This window comes from Lemur catta, chromosome 1 (genome assembly GCF_020740605.2).
Source record: "Lemur catta isolate mLemCat1 chromosome 1, mLemCat1.pri, whole genome shotgun sequence".
NCBI lineage: Eukaryota > Metazoa > Chordata > Mammalia > Primates > Lemuridae > Lemur > Lemur catta.
In genome coordinates, this window is record NC_059128.1 from 170716286 (window position 1) to 170732667 (window position 16382).

General features: G+C 42.9%; 1 protein-coding gene and 1 long non-coding RNA gene across 6 annotated transcripts in view; one reads left to right on the forward strand and one right to left on the reverse strand.

Annotated features, from left to right (window-relative positions):
* NME9 (NME/NM23 family member 9) overlaps positions 1 to 16382 on the reverse strand; it is a 39646-nt gene that overhangs the window by 9211 nt on the left and 14053 nt on the right. For 4 of the 5 annotated variants that reach the window (XM_045539151.1, XM_045539154.1, XM_045539152.1 and 1 more), the window contains one exon: positions 11105 to 11187. In XM_045539151.1, the coding sequence (XP_045395107.1) occupies positions 11105 to 11187 (83 nt within the window). Of the gene's footprint in view, positions 1 to 9546; positions 9745 to 11104; positions 11188 to 16382 lie in introns of those variants that run through there. The other variant, XM_045539156.1, reaches the window with a different exon arrangement.
* LOC123629757 lies at positions 143 to 8080 on the forward strand. Its single transcript, XR_006732218.1, has 4 exons — positions 143 to 383; positions 2632 to 2736; positions 2841 to 2940; positions 7783 to 8080. It is a non-coding gene; the product is annotated as an uncharacterized LOC123629757 (long non-coding RNA).

Here is a 16382-nt window from a genome sequence, read left to right on the forward strand (position 1 = left end):
TTCTGTGGTGCCGATCACCTGTTTCTTGATCTGGGTACAGGATATAGTATGTGTTCAATATGTGGGGGAAAATTATTGTAAATTATATATCTGTGTGAATTATACTGAAATTAAAACTTTTTAATTTAAAAACATCAGATTGCATATGAAGCCCAGGATGAAAGAGGGACCTTCAGACTGTCGTGCCTTCTCCAGCAAAAGCAATTTCACGGTGACCACGTGGTTCTCTTTGAGTGGAGAGGCTGCCACCGGGCTTTAAGCTGTAAACCCATATCAGGGTAAGAGCTGAGGCCCAGGGCTCCAGCACGCTCCTGGTGAGCTACAAACACAGCCACGGCCACCTAAGTGCCAGAATCACCACGGCTGCCTACCTGCCCCTCAAGGTGAGCCAGGGGCCCTGCCCTTCACCACCCACCCTGCCTGCTCCTTCCCTGATGTGAATTACTCACTTGCTCTGACAAATCTGTATGAAAACCCAATTGTTCAAAATAGCTTTTGGCATAACTCCCTCTCCGTGTGATTTTCTGGCTGAAAGCAGGAATTGATGTAGGAGTAGAGTCTCCCCCACGGGGGACAGTGGTTGCTGACATACATATGATCACATGAGATAGTGCTTGGCAGGCTTGGCAGGGCGCTGACCTGCCAGGCTCTCCTGACGAAGGCAGGAATGTGGGCGCCAAAGGCTTTGAAGTGTTTCCAACGGGGGTCAGAACAGAGGGGCGCTTCTGGTCCACTCCAGAGTTACCCCTCAGGGTCCCTACAATCCCCAGAATTGGGATGGCGGCCTTTGGTGTGTTGGATTCTGGGGCCTGCCAGGACCTGGGTCGGGGGTGGATTCTGCCACTTGCCTGATGTCTGTGAATCCCTCTTCCCGCCTGAGGAGGGAGGCGGTCGTGGCGTGTGCATGCAGAGTATTTGGCCTCAGCTGCCACTCCGGCCTCCCAAGGCCAAGTCCAGGTCTGACACGCAGCAGCTCTGTACTCTGCTCATTTAATTTCTCCAGCCTCACATCCTCTGCCTGTAAAATGGGGTAGACAGCACCTACCCTATAGGGCTGCTCTGAGGATTAGCTAAGCTAATAAATGGATGGGCTGGAAAGCAGCCTGGGAGTGAGCCCTCAGTAAGGGTTAGTTAGTAAAACATGAATGAAAAGAAATGGGCCTTCCTCCGAGGGTGGTTGTGAAGGCTTTGGACAAGGGCAGCCGCACAGTAGGCTGGCGAATGCACTTGTTACTTTCTGTGTTTGAGCCCTGCCTCGTCCACAAGAGGCCCAGAGAGGGAGAGCTGGTGGGGAGTTCCTGCTCCGGGAGGAGCCCCCATCCTCCCAGCCTGGGCCAGGCAGCCCTTGCATTTCCCTGCCACCCAGGGTCAACCTCGCAGACAGCACTGGTCCCCACGGTTTGCAATGTTTTTCTCCCTCTCTCCCGTTAGAAGCAAGCTCGGTTACCTTAGGACCTTCCATGTCTGCCCCTCTAGCCCTGGGCATAGTGCCTGGTACAGAGCAGACACCAACCAAGGGGGTTTTGTTTAAAATGAATGAGTGAGGAAATGTGTCCAGGGTCACCCAGCCAGGGCTGACACCAAAGCCTCCGACCTCCAGAGCAAACACAGCAACCCTTGCAGGTGTCTGCTGGGACCAGAGGCCCAGCCCTGCCCCTCCTGCCCACCCACCCAGTTAAGCAGCACATAGCTGTGAACCAGGAAGCCCTTGGCTGGAGCTGGGGGCCTCCTGGCCTCCTGGCCGGGCCTAGACACCCCGACAGGATCCCTCCACGGCCTCTGCACTCATGCTGTGCGCCCTGGGGGCTCCCTGTCCCTGGTGTGGCTCAGGTGTTCCTCAGCTTGAGGTCTCTGCTCCCGGAGAGCTGCTCTCCTTCTCAGACCCCTCCTTGCCCATGGCACCCACAGTGCTCCCAGCATCTTTCTGTCCTTCACTCACTCTTCCTGAGGGCAGTCACTGCAGCCCCAGGGCCTTGCACGGCCTGGTGTAGAGTGGGTGCCCAAATAATCCACCTGTGGGTGGGCCGTATCTAGGCCGGGTCTGGCAGTCTGCCTTGAATGACACATGGCAGGAAACAGAGCTAGGCAGTGTGCCTTTGAAGACAGTGAGGGCTGTCCCTGTCCTCTTGGGAGCTGGCCATGAGGACTCTTCTCATGGGACCTTCCTTGATGTCCGGCCTGGCCAGTAGCTTTCCCACTTGCCAACCCCCCATCCACTCCCCCATCCACTCCCCCAATGCAGTATCTGCCACGTGCTGCAAAGCCGGCCATCTGCTGTGAGGTCCTGAGGGTCAAGGGTGTGTGTGAGTCACCCACGCTGTGGGGCCTGGCAGCATGGGGTGGGGCTGGCATCTGAGCAGGACAGTTGCTCACCCCACCTCTGTCTGGAGTGGAGGAGCCGACAACTCACTCCACCTTGGTTGAGGGAGGCCTCAGAGGGGACGTGGCTATTAAGCTGGGCTCAAGAGAACCCTGATTTTATCGGGCTTTGTGACCCAGACATAATGAGGGGCCAGGACCTGGGGCTTCTAGGCCTGCTCTTCCCCAGGGGTGGCTTGTGGGCAGGCATGGTGTTGGCCTGCAGGTGGCCCTGCCCTCCTGGATCTGATGGTGTTGGCCTTGCCCCTTCAGCACGACCCTCCTGTGCCCGTGTCGGCCTCCATAGAGCTCATCCTGGTGGAGGACATGAGGGTGAATCCAGAAGAGGTGACCATCTACAACCACCCTGGCATCCAGGTACGGTGCTTGCCCTGCCATGGCCCTGCTGGGGTGAGATGTACCGGGGAGTCCTTCGCCCTCCAACATGCAGCCTGACCCCTCCCTGCCTCTCCCTCCTGCAGGTGGAGCTGCACATCAGAGGAGGCTCGGGATACTTCTTCCTCAACACCAGCACTGCAGAGGTAGTCAACGTGGCCCACCAGGAGGCAGGGGAGTCGCCTGGTGAGTTGGCTTTAGTTCTTCATCTGGGCCACTGTGTGGTTAGTGGATTGACTATTTGAAAAGCTGGCACTTGATCACACCAGCTATAATTAGCAGGGTCTTTAGAGTCTCTGATTCATTCAGCAACTTTAGTCATTGCCATGCTACCTTTGTGGGTTTTAGTCCATATCCACAAAGTACTCATGCTATTAGTTACCTAATGGTTTCCTTTAAAGCAATCTTTTAATTAAGACTAAAATATTATTTCATATGGAGCATTATAATAATCATCAAGAAAATTGTTTTTAGAGGATGCATCAGCTTTTTCTATTAATGTTTTCCCCATGTTTCTTTCTTGATCCTCTCCCTATCCTTGCAAGTATTGACTTAGCTATGGCTGTGGGATGGAAGATTAGCATTCTGCCTTATTAAATTATGTTATGCTAGCATTTTATAGTTTTCCAAGGTTGCAATATAGGCTAGGTGATTATGTTTACGCAGTCATTTATACTTTAGCCATTCTCTTTTTGTAGAGCATGTGGGTTGTTTAAAGCATTTTTTAAAAAAATATTAAAAGGCATAGATAAAAAAAGTAAAAACAAACAAGTGCCAATATCCTACATGTCTGCATATCTGCATGATGGATTACTAAGCAATCATGAAAATTGAACTTACTTTTAAAGTAAGATCTTACCACTGAATGTGTAGTAAAACCACTGCCGTAAGTCACAAATACCAAGGCTCAGCACTGACCACATGTATGATTTCAGTATAAAATTAGAGATGGGGACCAGGCTGAAAGACAATCTGAGGGAAAGATTCTATGCTGCACTGCAACCTGCACAAAGGTGCTTCATGATTGTCGTGTATGAAAACACCATGTGTAACCACATTCCAGATCAAATTATTGAACATTTTTCAGCACCCAAGAAGATTCTAGCGTGCTTCCTCCTAGCCACAACCTCCCCACACCCAACAGTAATAATGATGCTGATTTCTACCCTCAGGGATTAGCTGTGACTGTTCCTAAACTCTGTGTAAGTGGAACAATACAAAACGTACCCTCTTGTATCTTTTCTGTGTGAGAGACTCACCCATGTTGTTACATGCAGCTGTAGTTTGTTCTGTTTCATTGCTGCGCAGTGTTCCATTACTTGCAAATGTTACCACTGATGTTTCCATTCCTTTGTTTTGGTCGTTACAAAGTATGTGATTTTGTGGCCATGTGCACTTTTTTAAACAAATAGACTGTATTTACTTAGAGCAATTATAGGTTCACAGCAAAATTGAGCTGTGTGAAAGTCCAGAGTTCCCATATCCCCCTGCCCCCACAAACACATAGCCTCCTCCACCAGGAACATCTCCCAGCAGAGTGGTACATTTGTTACTCTCAATGAACCGGCGCTGCTACATCCCCCTCAGCCAAACTGACTCCTTTAGCATTAGGGAATGTTCTTCCCTAAATCCCAATAACTTTTCTTGCTCCAAACACTGCTGTGATCCCTGCTTTCTTTTGATGAGTGTTAGCGTGATGTATTTTTCTCCATCCATTTACTTTTCATCTGATGTGTCTTTGTATTTAATGTGGGTTTCTGGTAGACAACATACAGTCACGTCTTGTTTTTCGGTGCACGTTGACAATCTTTGTCCTATATTTTAATCATTGATAGAGTTGGATTAATATCTAATACATTTATTACTGCCTTCTATTCACTGCCCTGGTTCTTTGTTTTTCTTTCTGAATTCCCTTTCTTTTCTGCCTTTTGAATTTTTAGTTAATCATTTGATATGATTCCATTTTTTCTCATTTCTTTAGATACTTATTTTTTAAACTTTTTTAGTGGTGGTTCTAGAGTTTGCAACTAATCCAAGGCAACTTTCAAATAATACTGTACCCCTTCATGGGTGGTGCAGGTACCTTATAACAAAAAAATTCCTATTTCTTTCTTCTTGTCCCTCGTATCATGGCTGTCATTCATTTGATATAGACATGAGCATACACACACACACACACACACACACACACACACACACACTACTTACATTGAATGCATGTTGCTACTATTATTTTAAAGAAACTTGTCTGTTAGATCAATTAAGAATAAGAAAAATAAAAGTTTTCATTTTTCCTTTACTTATTCTTTCTCCAATACACTGCTTTTCTTTATGTAGATCCCAGTCTCTGCCCTGTATCATGTTCCTTCTTTCTGAAGAATTTCCATTAACATTGCTTCTTAGGCAGGTTTACTGGCAATAAATTCCCTCAGTTTTTGTTTGTCTGAGAAAGTCTTTATTTCTTCTTCACTTTTTAGGAATAATTTTACAGAGAATAGAGTTCTAGACTGGTGGCTATTTTCTCTCAACACATCCAATATTTCACTCTACTCTCTTCTTCCTTGCATGGTTTCTGAGGAGAATCTGACATAATTCTTATCCTTGTTCCTCTATCGATAAGGGTTTCTCCCATACCCCACCACCTGGCTTCATTCAATATTTTTTGCTTTATCTTTGATTTTCTGCATTTTGAATATGATATGCCTGGGGGATATGTATGTGTATGGTTCTTTTTTCCTTTTCTTTTTTACATTTATCCTGCTTGGTGTTCTCAGAGCTTCCTGGATCTCTGGTTTGATGTCTGACATTCATTTTGGAAATTCTCAGTTATTATTCTTCTGGCATTTCTTCTGTTCCTCTCTGTCTTTCTTCTCTTTCTTGTCTTCCCACTATATGTATGTTGTTTTGTAGATGACCCACAGTTCTTGGATATTCTGTTCTATTTTTTTCAGTCCTTCCTCTCCTTCTCAGTTTTGGAAGTTTCTGCTTCTGTGTCCTCAAGCCCAGAGATTCTTTCCTCATCTATGTCCAGTCTAGTAATGAGCCCATCAAATTGAGCATTCTTCATTTCTGTTACTCTGTTTCTGATTTCTAGCATTTCTTTTTTATTCCTTCTTAGAAGATCCATCTTTTTATGTTACACATCTGTTCTTGTATGCTGTTGGCTTTTTTCATTAGACCCCTTAGCATATTCATCCTAGTAGCTTTAAATTTCCAGTCTGATAATTACAACATTCTTGCCATATCTGAATCTGTATCTGATACTTGATCTATCTTTTGAAACTGTGATTTTATTTTATTTTTATTTTGCCTTTTAGTATGCATTCTAATTTTTTTTGAAAGCCAGACATGATGTCCTGGGTAAAAGGAACTCCAGTAGATGGGCCTTTAAGTGGTGTGACCATATGGTGTCGGGGAAAGGGAGGCATTCTGTAGTTCCACAGTAGTTCTCAGTCTCTTGGGGAGTCTGTGCCCTCAAGTTGTGACCTTCCCATGTGCTTCTCAGTCTCCTCGCCTAACCCGTTAGGTGGACCAGGATGGAAAGAGTGGGCTAGAGTTGGGAATTTCTCTTCCCCTAAGAGATTCAGACTCTGATAAAGCCCAATGGGTTAGGCCCTGGTTAGTTTCTCATGAAGGGGCCTTGTTAAGAAGAAGAGATGCTCTGGCTTATTTTCAATTCCCTGAGGGAGGCACCAGGGGGATTATTCTCTAATAGTACCTAGAAGAACCTGGTAGGACTCCTAGAGGTAAAACAAAAGTGCGGGTCCCCCTCGGACTGGGCCTGTTTGGAGTGTTTAACTCTCAGACTTATTCACATGGGGCCTCCAGCAATGTGTCAGCTGCAGGTGAGGCTTTCCTGACCTGGTACTGGGTCCTGGGGAGGTTTCTGCTCTTTGGTCTGTTTTGGTAAGTTGTGATCTCTGTATTTGCGTGTCTGTCTCGAATTTTGGGGGCAACACCTTGCCCTGTCACCTACCTTCTCTACCAGATCTAGGAATACAGTTGTTGGTATTTGTTTCTTCAGCTTTTGAGTTGTTGTTAGGATAGACTATGACTCCCAAGCTCCTTGGACTGGAAACTGGAATATGCATTTATTTTATTACCTAGGGATAAGACTGTTGGATCATGGGGCATATGTATATTATGATAATGCTGCCAAGGAGTTTTCCAGAGTGGTTGTGCCAATTTACATTCAGTAGTGTATAAGAGTTCCTGTTACTCCACATCCTTACTATGTCTTGGAACTGCTAACTTTTAATTTTATCCATTCTGTTGTGTGCGTGGTGGTATCTCACTGTGTGTCTGATTAACGATGTTGAGCACATTTTCATTCCACTGTATTTAACTTCTCTTTAAGTCCCTTCACTTTGGACTTATTTACCTGAGACTCTTCTTGCTTTCTGAGGTTAGCTCTAGTGGCATTTAGCGTATATTTCCCCTTTACTTTGTGCCTGCTATTATTTGCCTATGCTGCCCACTGTATCCGCCTCCCCCAGCTTCTGGGGAACTCAAGCCTCTTTGTGCTGCACCTACCTGTGAGAGTAATTAAAAAAGTACCAAATTCCAACATTCTCTTCCCATAACTCACACCCTCTAACCTCCCAACAAAGCTCCTTGGATTCCCATGTGAATAGACCCTCAGAGCAGAGCTGGGTCTCTTGACAGGTCTCATTATGCCCAGGACTCACTGTGAGTTCAGCACCATCTCCGGCTGGGGCTCTGCTATGCTTTAGTAAAATGAGGCACAAAGAATTTCATATTTTGAGACTGTGGATTTTTATTGAACAAAAAATACTAGAGTTTCTACTGACTCCTCTTTGTCAATGGCTATAGGTTTCTTCTAAAAGCCAGTCAGAATTTGCACTTCACAAAGACCCCAATTCAAAATGTAACTTTTGAGTCACTGTCATCAACACCTGACATGGAGGGCTGGTTATTGTGAAGCCACAGGCTTGATTAAGGCCTTTAGATGATTAAAGTTGTCATGTACCTTTCTGCTAACAAAAATATATGTCTTAACTCCAACAGAAACACTTATGTCTACACAAAGTCATGGAAACTATACAACTACTGCTGAAGAATTATTGGGTTAAGGAGAAAATTAAGATGGAAATCAAAACAGTCTTAGAACTAAACAAAATGGGACACAACCTATCAAAATCTGTGGGACACAGCAAAAACAGTCCTAAGAGGAAAATTTATAGCCATAAATGCCTATATCCAGAAGATGGAAAGATCACAATGTAATGAATTATCTCAAAGAACTGGAGTAGGATGAGCAAAGCAATCCCAAACCCAGCAGAAGAAAAGAAATAACCAAGATCAGAGCAGAAGTAAATGAAATTGATAACAGAAAAGGTATATGGAAGATTAATAAAACAAATAGTTGGTTGTTTGAAAAGATAAACAAAATTGACATGTCTTTTGCTAGATTAACCAGAAGCAGAAAAGAAAGGACTCTAATAAGGTCAATCAGGAATGAAAAAGGAGAAATTACAACTAATAGCATGGAAATACAAAATATCATCTATGAGTACTATATAAATCCCCACACACATAAACTTGGAAACGTGGAGGAAATGGACTAATTCTTAGAAACACACAGCCTCCTCAGGCACAATCAGGAAGATACAGAATTCCTGAACAGACCAATACCAAGTACCAAAATTGAAGAAGTAATCAAAAACCTTCCTAAAATTAAAATCCTGGACCTTATGGTTTCCCACCTGAATTGTACCAGACATACAAAGAAAAACTGATACCTATCCTGCAGAAGTTATTCCACAACATCAAGAAGAAAGGAATCCTCCCCAACACGTTTTACGATGCCAATATCACCCTGATACCAAAGCCACGAAAGAACTCAACAAAAAAAGAAAACTACAGACCAATATCTGTTATGAATATAAATGCAAAAATGCTGAATAAAATCCTAGCAAACTGAATTCAGGTGCTTACTAAAAAAAATCATGACCAAGTGGGCATCATCCCAGAGATGCAAGGATAGTTCAACATATGCAAATCTATAAATGTAATTGACCACACAAATAGAAGTATGTGTGTCTGCAGGAGTGTGAGTGGACTTAGAAGGTCCTCTGAAATCATGTCACACTGGAGGAACCAGAGCCTCTTACAGCAGAGGGAGAAGAGGTTTCAAAGTCCTGACTTCTAGTCCCAGCTCTACCAGCTCTGGGCTGGGTCTCCCTGAGGATATCACTGAGAATCTCTGAGCCAGGTTCTTCAACAAGAAAAGCAGAGATTAAGATCACACCTAATGGATTCAGTGTGAACCATCTGGGGGATGGACACGCTTGAAGCTCTGACTCGGATGGGGCAAAGGCAATATATGTAACCTAAACATTTGTACCCTCATAATATGCTGAAAAACAAAAAATAGAACCCCAGAAACCATTCCAGGGCTGCTGTGTCCTAGCTGAGGGCAGAGGATGTGAGGTATTGGACTCACAGAGAATGCCAATTGGCTTGGGGACCCAGATAGTGAAGTTGGGTCTTTCCATCTGAGTCGGTCAACTCCCAACTCAGATCATGCAGCTATTGGGTGGACTTCCCATAAGGTAGTGAGCTCCCTATCACCAGAGGTATTCAAGCCAGATTTAGATGTGCACCCTCCAAACCAGGAACCACTAGCCACATGAGTGCTTGAAATGTCGCTAGTCTGAACTGCCATGTGCTATAAGTATAAAACAAATGCCAGATTTCAAAGACTTATTACAAAAAAAATGTAAAATATCTCAGTATTTTATATTGATTACATATTGAAATGATACTATTTGGGATAAATTAGATTAAATAAAATATCTTATTAAATTTAATGTCACCTCTTTTTTAACTTTTTGATGTGGCAACTAGGAAATGTTATATTACATGCGTGGCTTGTATTACATAATATTTCAGTTGGACAGCGCTGGTCAAAGTCCTTGCTGCTCAAAGTGTGATTCCTGGACCGGCAGCATCTCCAGCACCTGGGAACTGATTGGAAGTGCAGAATCTCAGGTCCCACCCCAGCCCCACACGTGGAATCAGAAGCTGCATTTCTGCACACTCCCCACGTGATTCATGAACCCACTAAAGTTTGAGAAACCCTGCAGAGCCCTTGGCTGGAGGTCCCAGAGGGGATCCCACCTTCAGGCAGACGGGGTGGGAACACCTGGCCTGAAGCCCAGCCCTATTATGTGAAATAGGAAGTGATTGATGCCTTTGTCCCTTAGTCACACACTCAGCCCAGGGTGTCCTTTAAACCCATCTCTCTCACCAGGAAGCGCCCAGACACTTTAAAGAGAAGAGGGCAGCTTTGCATGGATTAGGCTCTCTTGCTTAGAAGTGAGCACTATCACAGAATACACCAACGGCTGCCCTGTAACCTTTAAGGGCTGGGAAATAATCTCAGAAAACAACTGAAAAATAGGTCTGTGTGTTTAAAACCCAAACCCAAACCAAAACACAAAACTTAACCACCTCCCTGCTGCCCCGCAATTCCTCCTTCTTTTTCCCTCTGAGAACTTGGCCAACAAGCATTAAATGGCAGTAAATATAGAAATGGTGAGCAAGTAAACCATTCAGAGGTGCCACGTGTTGCCCAGGGCCTGTGTTATGGTTGAGCTGTAAACCGTTGAGACTGGGAGCTATAATTAAAATGCTGACAGCCTCCCAACTGTGAAGCAGCCTGGAGGGATCAGGGCCAGGAACCCGTCCCTGTTGAGGGGGTGCAGGGAGGTGGGACCTTTCCAAAGTCAGATCAGCCCAGGTTCAATGTCCACCAGTGGTGTGCAGGACACAGCCAAACTCAAACTCCCCACTCCCCAACACACCTATCTGTGACCTCCTCTCCTCCCTGGGAGCCACACTGGCCTCTTAGCCTCTGGGCTCTTGAACTAGATATTTCCTCCGACTGAAACACACTCCCCCAGATGGCCCCTTCCTCACTGCCTGTTCACAACTCACCTTCTCAGAGAGGCCTCTCCTGACCACCCACAACATAATGCCTCCTCCTGCCATCTCTGCCCTCTCATCTTGCTTTATTTTTTCATCATAGCATTGATTACTCTATGATATAGACTGTACATACATTCTAATAATATTCTATTATTTGTCACTTAGTTGAAAGGTAAAAAATAATGATAGGGCAACATTAAAAGCTATGGAGACCATCATGCCCACAGTTTATGTCCCAATCAGATTTGACATTTTCATTTACTTGAATGGAATTTGAGTTACAACTCCTTCAACGTCTTCTTTCAGCACTAGGATGCCACTGCCCAGGGCTCCTCCCTGTTTGTCCACTGCAGAGAACATGAGGACAGTCGTGCAGGGTAAGTGTTGTCTCTCTTACCTTCATAATCATCTCATCAGTCTTTCCATGGGCCACTGCATCTGGTTTAACGATCGGCACGGTACAGGCCTTCTCTGAGGAAACTGAAGAAGCCAAAGGACAGTGCTGTTAGATGCTGGTATTTGGGGCTCTCGGGACGCCATCTGCAGGGACAACGTAGCCTCTACACATGACTCCGTCGCACCAAGTGCCAGGCACAAGCTTGGGCTCCCAGGCTTCCCTGCCCTGGCCTCTTAGCTGTGTCCCTGCAAGTCTGGACTCTAGTGGGTGTGGCGGTCTGGCTCCAGACCTTATCCTCAACCTGGCTGTGAGAGATTCAAAGACTGGCTCACTGACCTGGGCGGGCCAGGCAGTGGGAGCATGGGGAAAGCACTTGCTGAAAGACTGCTTGGAAACAGAATGAGTTGGGCTGGGAAGTAGGGGGCGGTGAGGGAGGCAGTGGGAGGAGCAGCTGGAATGGAGGCAACACAGACCCAGCCACCCTCACCCCTTCTTATCACCCTCTCTTGATGCTCAGCCTTTAACAGCCATCTGCCCTGTTCTCCTCTCACTTATTGGCTCCTCTGCCTCTGCTTTTTATTACCTTTCCTGCCATGTGGCCAATAATGGCTGCCCAGGCCCTGAGTCTACATGACTTTTCGTGACTTTTCACCTCCAGCACATACTACCAAATTGCAGCTTCAGTCCTCTCTGTCTCGGCTCCAATTCTCCCGAGAGAAGCCAGATTAGCCAGCTCATTGGTTTGAGCCGAGGCATACTGATTGACTGCCCGTGTCCACCAGTCCAATCAGCTGTTGCAATGACGGAGGGGCCATGGGACCAGCGTCTCCTGCTTAGCTGTGGGGAGGTCTGTGTCTAGTCCATGAGCCCATCTCCACTGTCCCCCTGCCTACATGAACTTGGCCTTGGTGACTTACCTATACTTTCCACAGGATCAGCATTCCCCCATCACCTATTTTCTGCTTCTCAACTTTTACACTGGTTGTGTTGCCATGAAACAAGACGATAACTACATTTAAGGGGGGATTTCTACTCTGAAACTCTCAAACACATGTACTGCAAAGGTGTAAGTCATTTAAAGCAACAAATCTGTTAATTTTTTCTATGATTACTATTTCTAATATTATTATGAATACTTAGACTTTAAATTAAAGAGATTCTTACGACAAATTCCATTATAAATTCACTCATTAATGAAATCATCTAGAGGTATAGCGTGAGAAGAGAAGAGACCAAAGCAGGGCCCTGGGGAGCTCCAGCTTGAAAGGGGAGTGCAAGAAAAGGAGCCAATGAAGGAGAGACCAAAGAGAGGCCAGAGATGTAGAAGAAGCACAAGAAAGGTCATAGCATCTCAGAAACCAAAAAAGAAAAAGGTTTGAGAAGAAGACATCGTGAACATCATTCCCTTCTGCAAAAAGGGCTCAGAGGATATTAACTGGAAACTACCCATTGGATTTGACACCAAGAAAGTCACGGGTGCCACTGGTGGACACCATTCCAGGGAGCAGTGAGCACAGAGGCCAGAATGCAGCAGGGCGAGACATGAGTGGAAGGTGAAGGTGGCCCAGAGTGTGAACAAGGTTCAGGAAGCCTGGTATGAAGGAGAGTGCAGGATTCTGTGTGGTCTTCTAGGTGGGAGAGACTTGATTTGGGAGGAAATAATGGAGAAGGGAAGAAAGAGGAGATAACACAAAGAGGGGCCACAAATGTTTCCTGCAGAAGCCAAATCACTGAGTTTCTTTTCACACTCAAAGTTTCCTTGTTTCCTAAATCGTGCCTCCTTTCTTGTTCGAATCCAGTTCAAACAGTCCTTGTTATCCACACATGAAAAAATAGCCTTTCTATTTCATGCAATAGTTAAAAAAAAAAAATCTTCCTCTCATTTTCAACAGAGTTTCTGAACTTAATCCTTGTTTCCCCTGGTGTCTCAGTGACTACTGGGAGACACCTTCCAAGCAATAGCCCTCCAAACTCCTGGCTTTTCTTCACACTGTCAGGCCAAGTTGCTCTTCTCATATGAAAGATTCAAGAAGAGCTATAATGCCCAGGAGTGTAAAATTAAGTTGATACTTGGGGAATAAAGGAAAGAGGGTATAGGGCTGTGGGAAAGGAAGGTTTTCTGATGTTTCAGAAAGAGATGAAAAAAGAATCGAGCTTTTTAGATCAAATAAAGACTAAGGAAATACTAGCATCATTGCTTTAAATTATTAGTATTACTACTGTACATTTTATTAAATGGAGCTTTTCCTGATGTCTAGTATCTGCCATGAAAGTCCCATTTGCAAAAAGAAAACATTTGTAAGTATAAAGCCCACAGGTAAAATAAAGTACACGGACAAACCCAGAATACTCCAATACTGTAATTGTGGTGTGTAACCCACTTATAACTCTAGTGTGAAGCCTGAAAGACAAATCTACCCAAAAAAATACCTATAGCAACCTGTTGTTGTCTCTTTTTTAAAATAACTTATTATATCTATAGATGTTTTTTGTAAGCCTCGTGATAACCACAATGCAAAAACCTATACCTGATGCACTAAAAATAAAAAGCAATGAATTAAAACACACTACCGGAGAAAATCATTTAAGCACAAAGGAGGACAGTAAGAAAGGAAGAAGGAGGGGAGGAGTTACAAAACAACCAGAAAGTAAGCAACCAAATGGCAGCAGTAAGTCTTTACTTGTCAATAATAACACTGAATGTAAATGGACTCAATTCTCCAATTAAAAGGCACAGAGAAACTGAATGAATAAAGAAACAAGACACGGACTATATGCTGCCTCACCTATAAAGACACACATAGACTGAAAGTGAAAGAATGGAAAAATATTCCACGCAAGTAGAAACCAAAAAAGAACAGGAGTGGCTATACTTATATCAGATAGAATAGACTGCAAGTCAAAGACTGTAAAAAGAGACCAAGAAGGTCACTATGTAATGATAAAGGGGTCAATTCAGCAAGAGGATGTAACCATTATAAATATCTATTCATCCAACACCACAGCACCAAGTATATAAAGCAAACACTAATAAATCTAAAGGGAGAGATAGACTGCAATACAGTAACAATATGGAACCTCAGCACCTCACTCACAGTAATGGACAGAAAATCCAGACAGAAATCAACAGAGAAACATCAGAGTTAAACTACACACTAGACCAAATAGGCTTGACACTTAAAGAACATTTCACCTAACTACTGCAGAATATACATTCTTTTTATCAGCACATGGAACATTCTCCAGAAAAGATAATATCTTGAGCCACAAAACAAATCTCAAAAAATTCAAAAAAGTAGAAATCATATCAACTACTCTTCTGACAACAATGGAATAAAACTAGAAATCAATAACAAAGAGAACCTTAGAAACTACACAAACACATGTAAATTAAACATGCTCCTGAATGACCAGTCAATGAAGAAATTAAGAAGGAAATTTGAAAATTTCTTGAAACAAATGCAAATGGAAATACAACATACCAAAATCTATAGGATACAGTAAAAGCAATACTAAAAGGGAAGTTTACAGAAATAAATGCCTACATCAAAAAAGTAGAAAGACTTCAGATACACAACCTAATGATACAACACAAAGAAACAGAAAAGCAAGAAAAAACCAACCTCAAAATTAGTAGAAATAAAAAAATAATAAAAATCAGAGCAGGAATAAATGAAATTGAGACTAAAAGTAATGCAGAAGATCAACAAAACAAAAAGCTGGTTTTCTGAAAATATAAATAAAACTGACAATTCTTTAGTGAGACTAATAAAGAAAAAAAAAAGACCTAAATAAATAAAATCAGAAACAAGAAAGGGGACATAACAACTGAGACCACAGAAATACAAAGAATCATTAGAGACTACTATGAACAACTATACACAACAAACTGGAGGACCTAGAAGAAATGGATAAACTTCTGGGCATATACAGCCTACAAAGACTGAATCATGAAGAAGCAGAAAATCTTAACAAACCAATGACAAGTAATGGTACTGAAGCTGTAATAAAGTCTCTCATCAAAGAAAAGCCCAGAACCTGATGGCTTTACTGCTGAATTCTACCAAACATTTAAAGAAGAACTAATCTCTATTCAAACTCCTCAAAAAAATTGAAGAGGAAGGAATATTTCCAAACTCATTCTCTGAGGCCATAATTACCTTGATACCAAAATTGGACAAGGACACAACAACAAAAAAAGAAAACTACACGCCAATATCGCTGATGAACATAGATGCAAAAATCCTGAACAAAATACTAGCAAACTGAATTCAACAATACATCAAAAAGATCACTCACCATGATCAAGTGGGATTCATCCCAGGGATGCAAGGATGGTTCAATATATGCAAATCAATACACATGATACATCACATTAACACAACCAAGAACAAAACCCATATGATCATTTCAATAGATACTGAAAAAGCATTTGATAACATTCAATATCCTTTTATGATAAAAACTCTCAACAAACTGAGAATGGAAGGAACGTATCTCAAGCCATGTATGACAAACCCACAGTTAACATTGAAAGCCTTTCCTCTAAGATCTGGAACAAGATAAGGATGCAAACTTTCATCATTTTTATTAAACATAAAACTGGAAGTCCTGGCACGAGCAACTAGGCAAGAGAAAGAAATAGAGGGCATCTAAATTGGAAAGGAAGAAGTCAAATAAGCCTTGTTTGTAGATGACACAATCTTATATTTAGAAAAACCTAAAGACTTTACCAAAAACTGAACTGATAAAGTTCAGTAAAGTTGCAGGATACAAAATCAGCATATAAAAATCAGTAGCATTTATATATGCCAATGGTGAACAATCTGAAAAAGAAAACAAGAAATAAATCTCATTTGCAATAGCTACAAAGAATATAAAATACCTAGAAATCGACTTAACCAAAGATGTAAAATATCTATATAAGGAAAACTATAGAACACTGATGAAAGAAATTGAAGAGGACACTAAAAAAATGGAAAGATATTCCATGCTTATTGATTGGAAGAACTGATATTGTTAAAAAAGCAATTTAAAGAATCAATGCAATCTCTATCAAAATACCCATGACATTCTCACAGAAATAGAAAAAATAATCCTAAAATTTACATGAAACCACAAAAGACCCCAAATAGTGAAAGCAATCCTGAGCAAAAAGAACAAAGCTGGAGGTATCGCATTACCTTACTTCAAAATGTACTACAAAGCTAGAGTAACCTGATCAGCATGGTAGTAGCATAAAAAAAACACATAGACCAATGGAATAATATAGAGAACC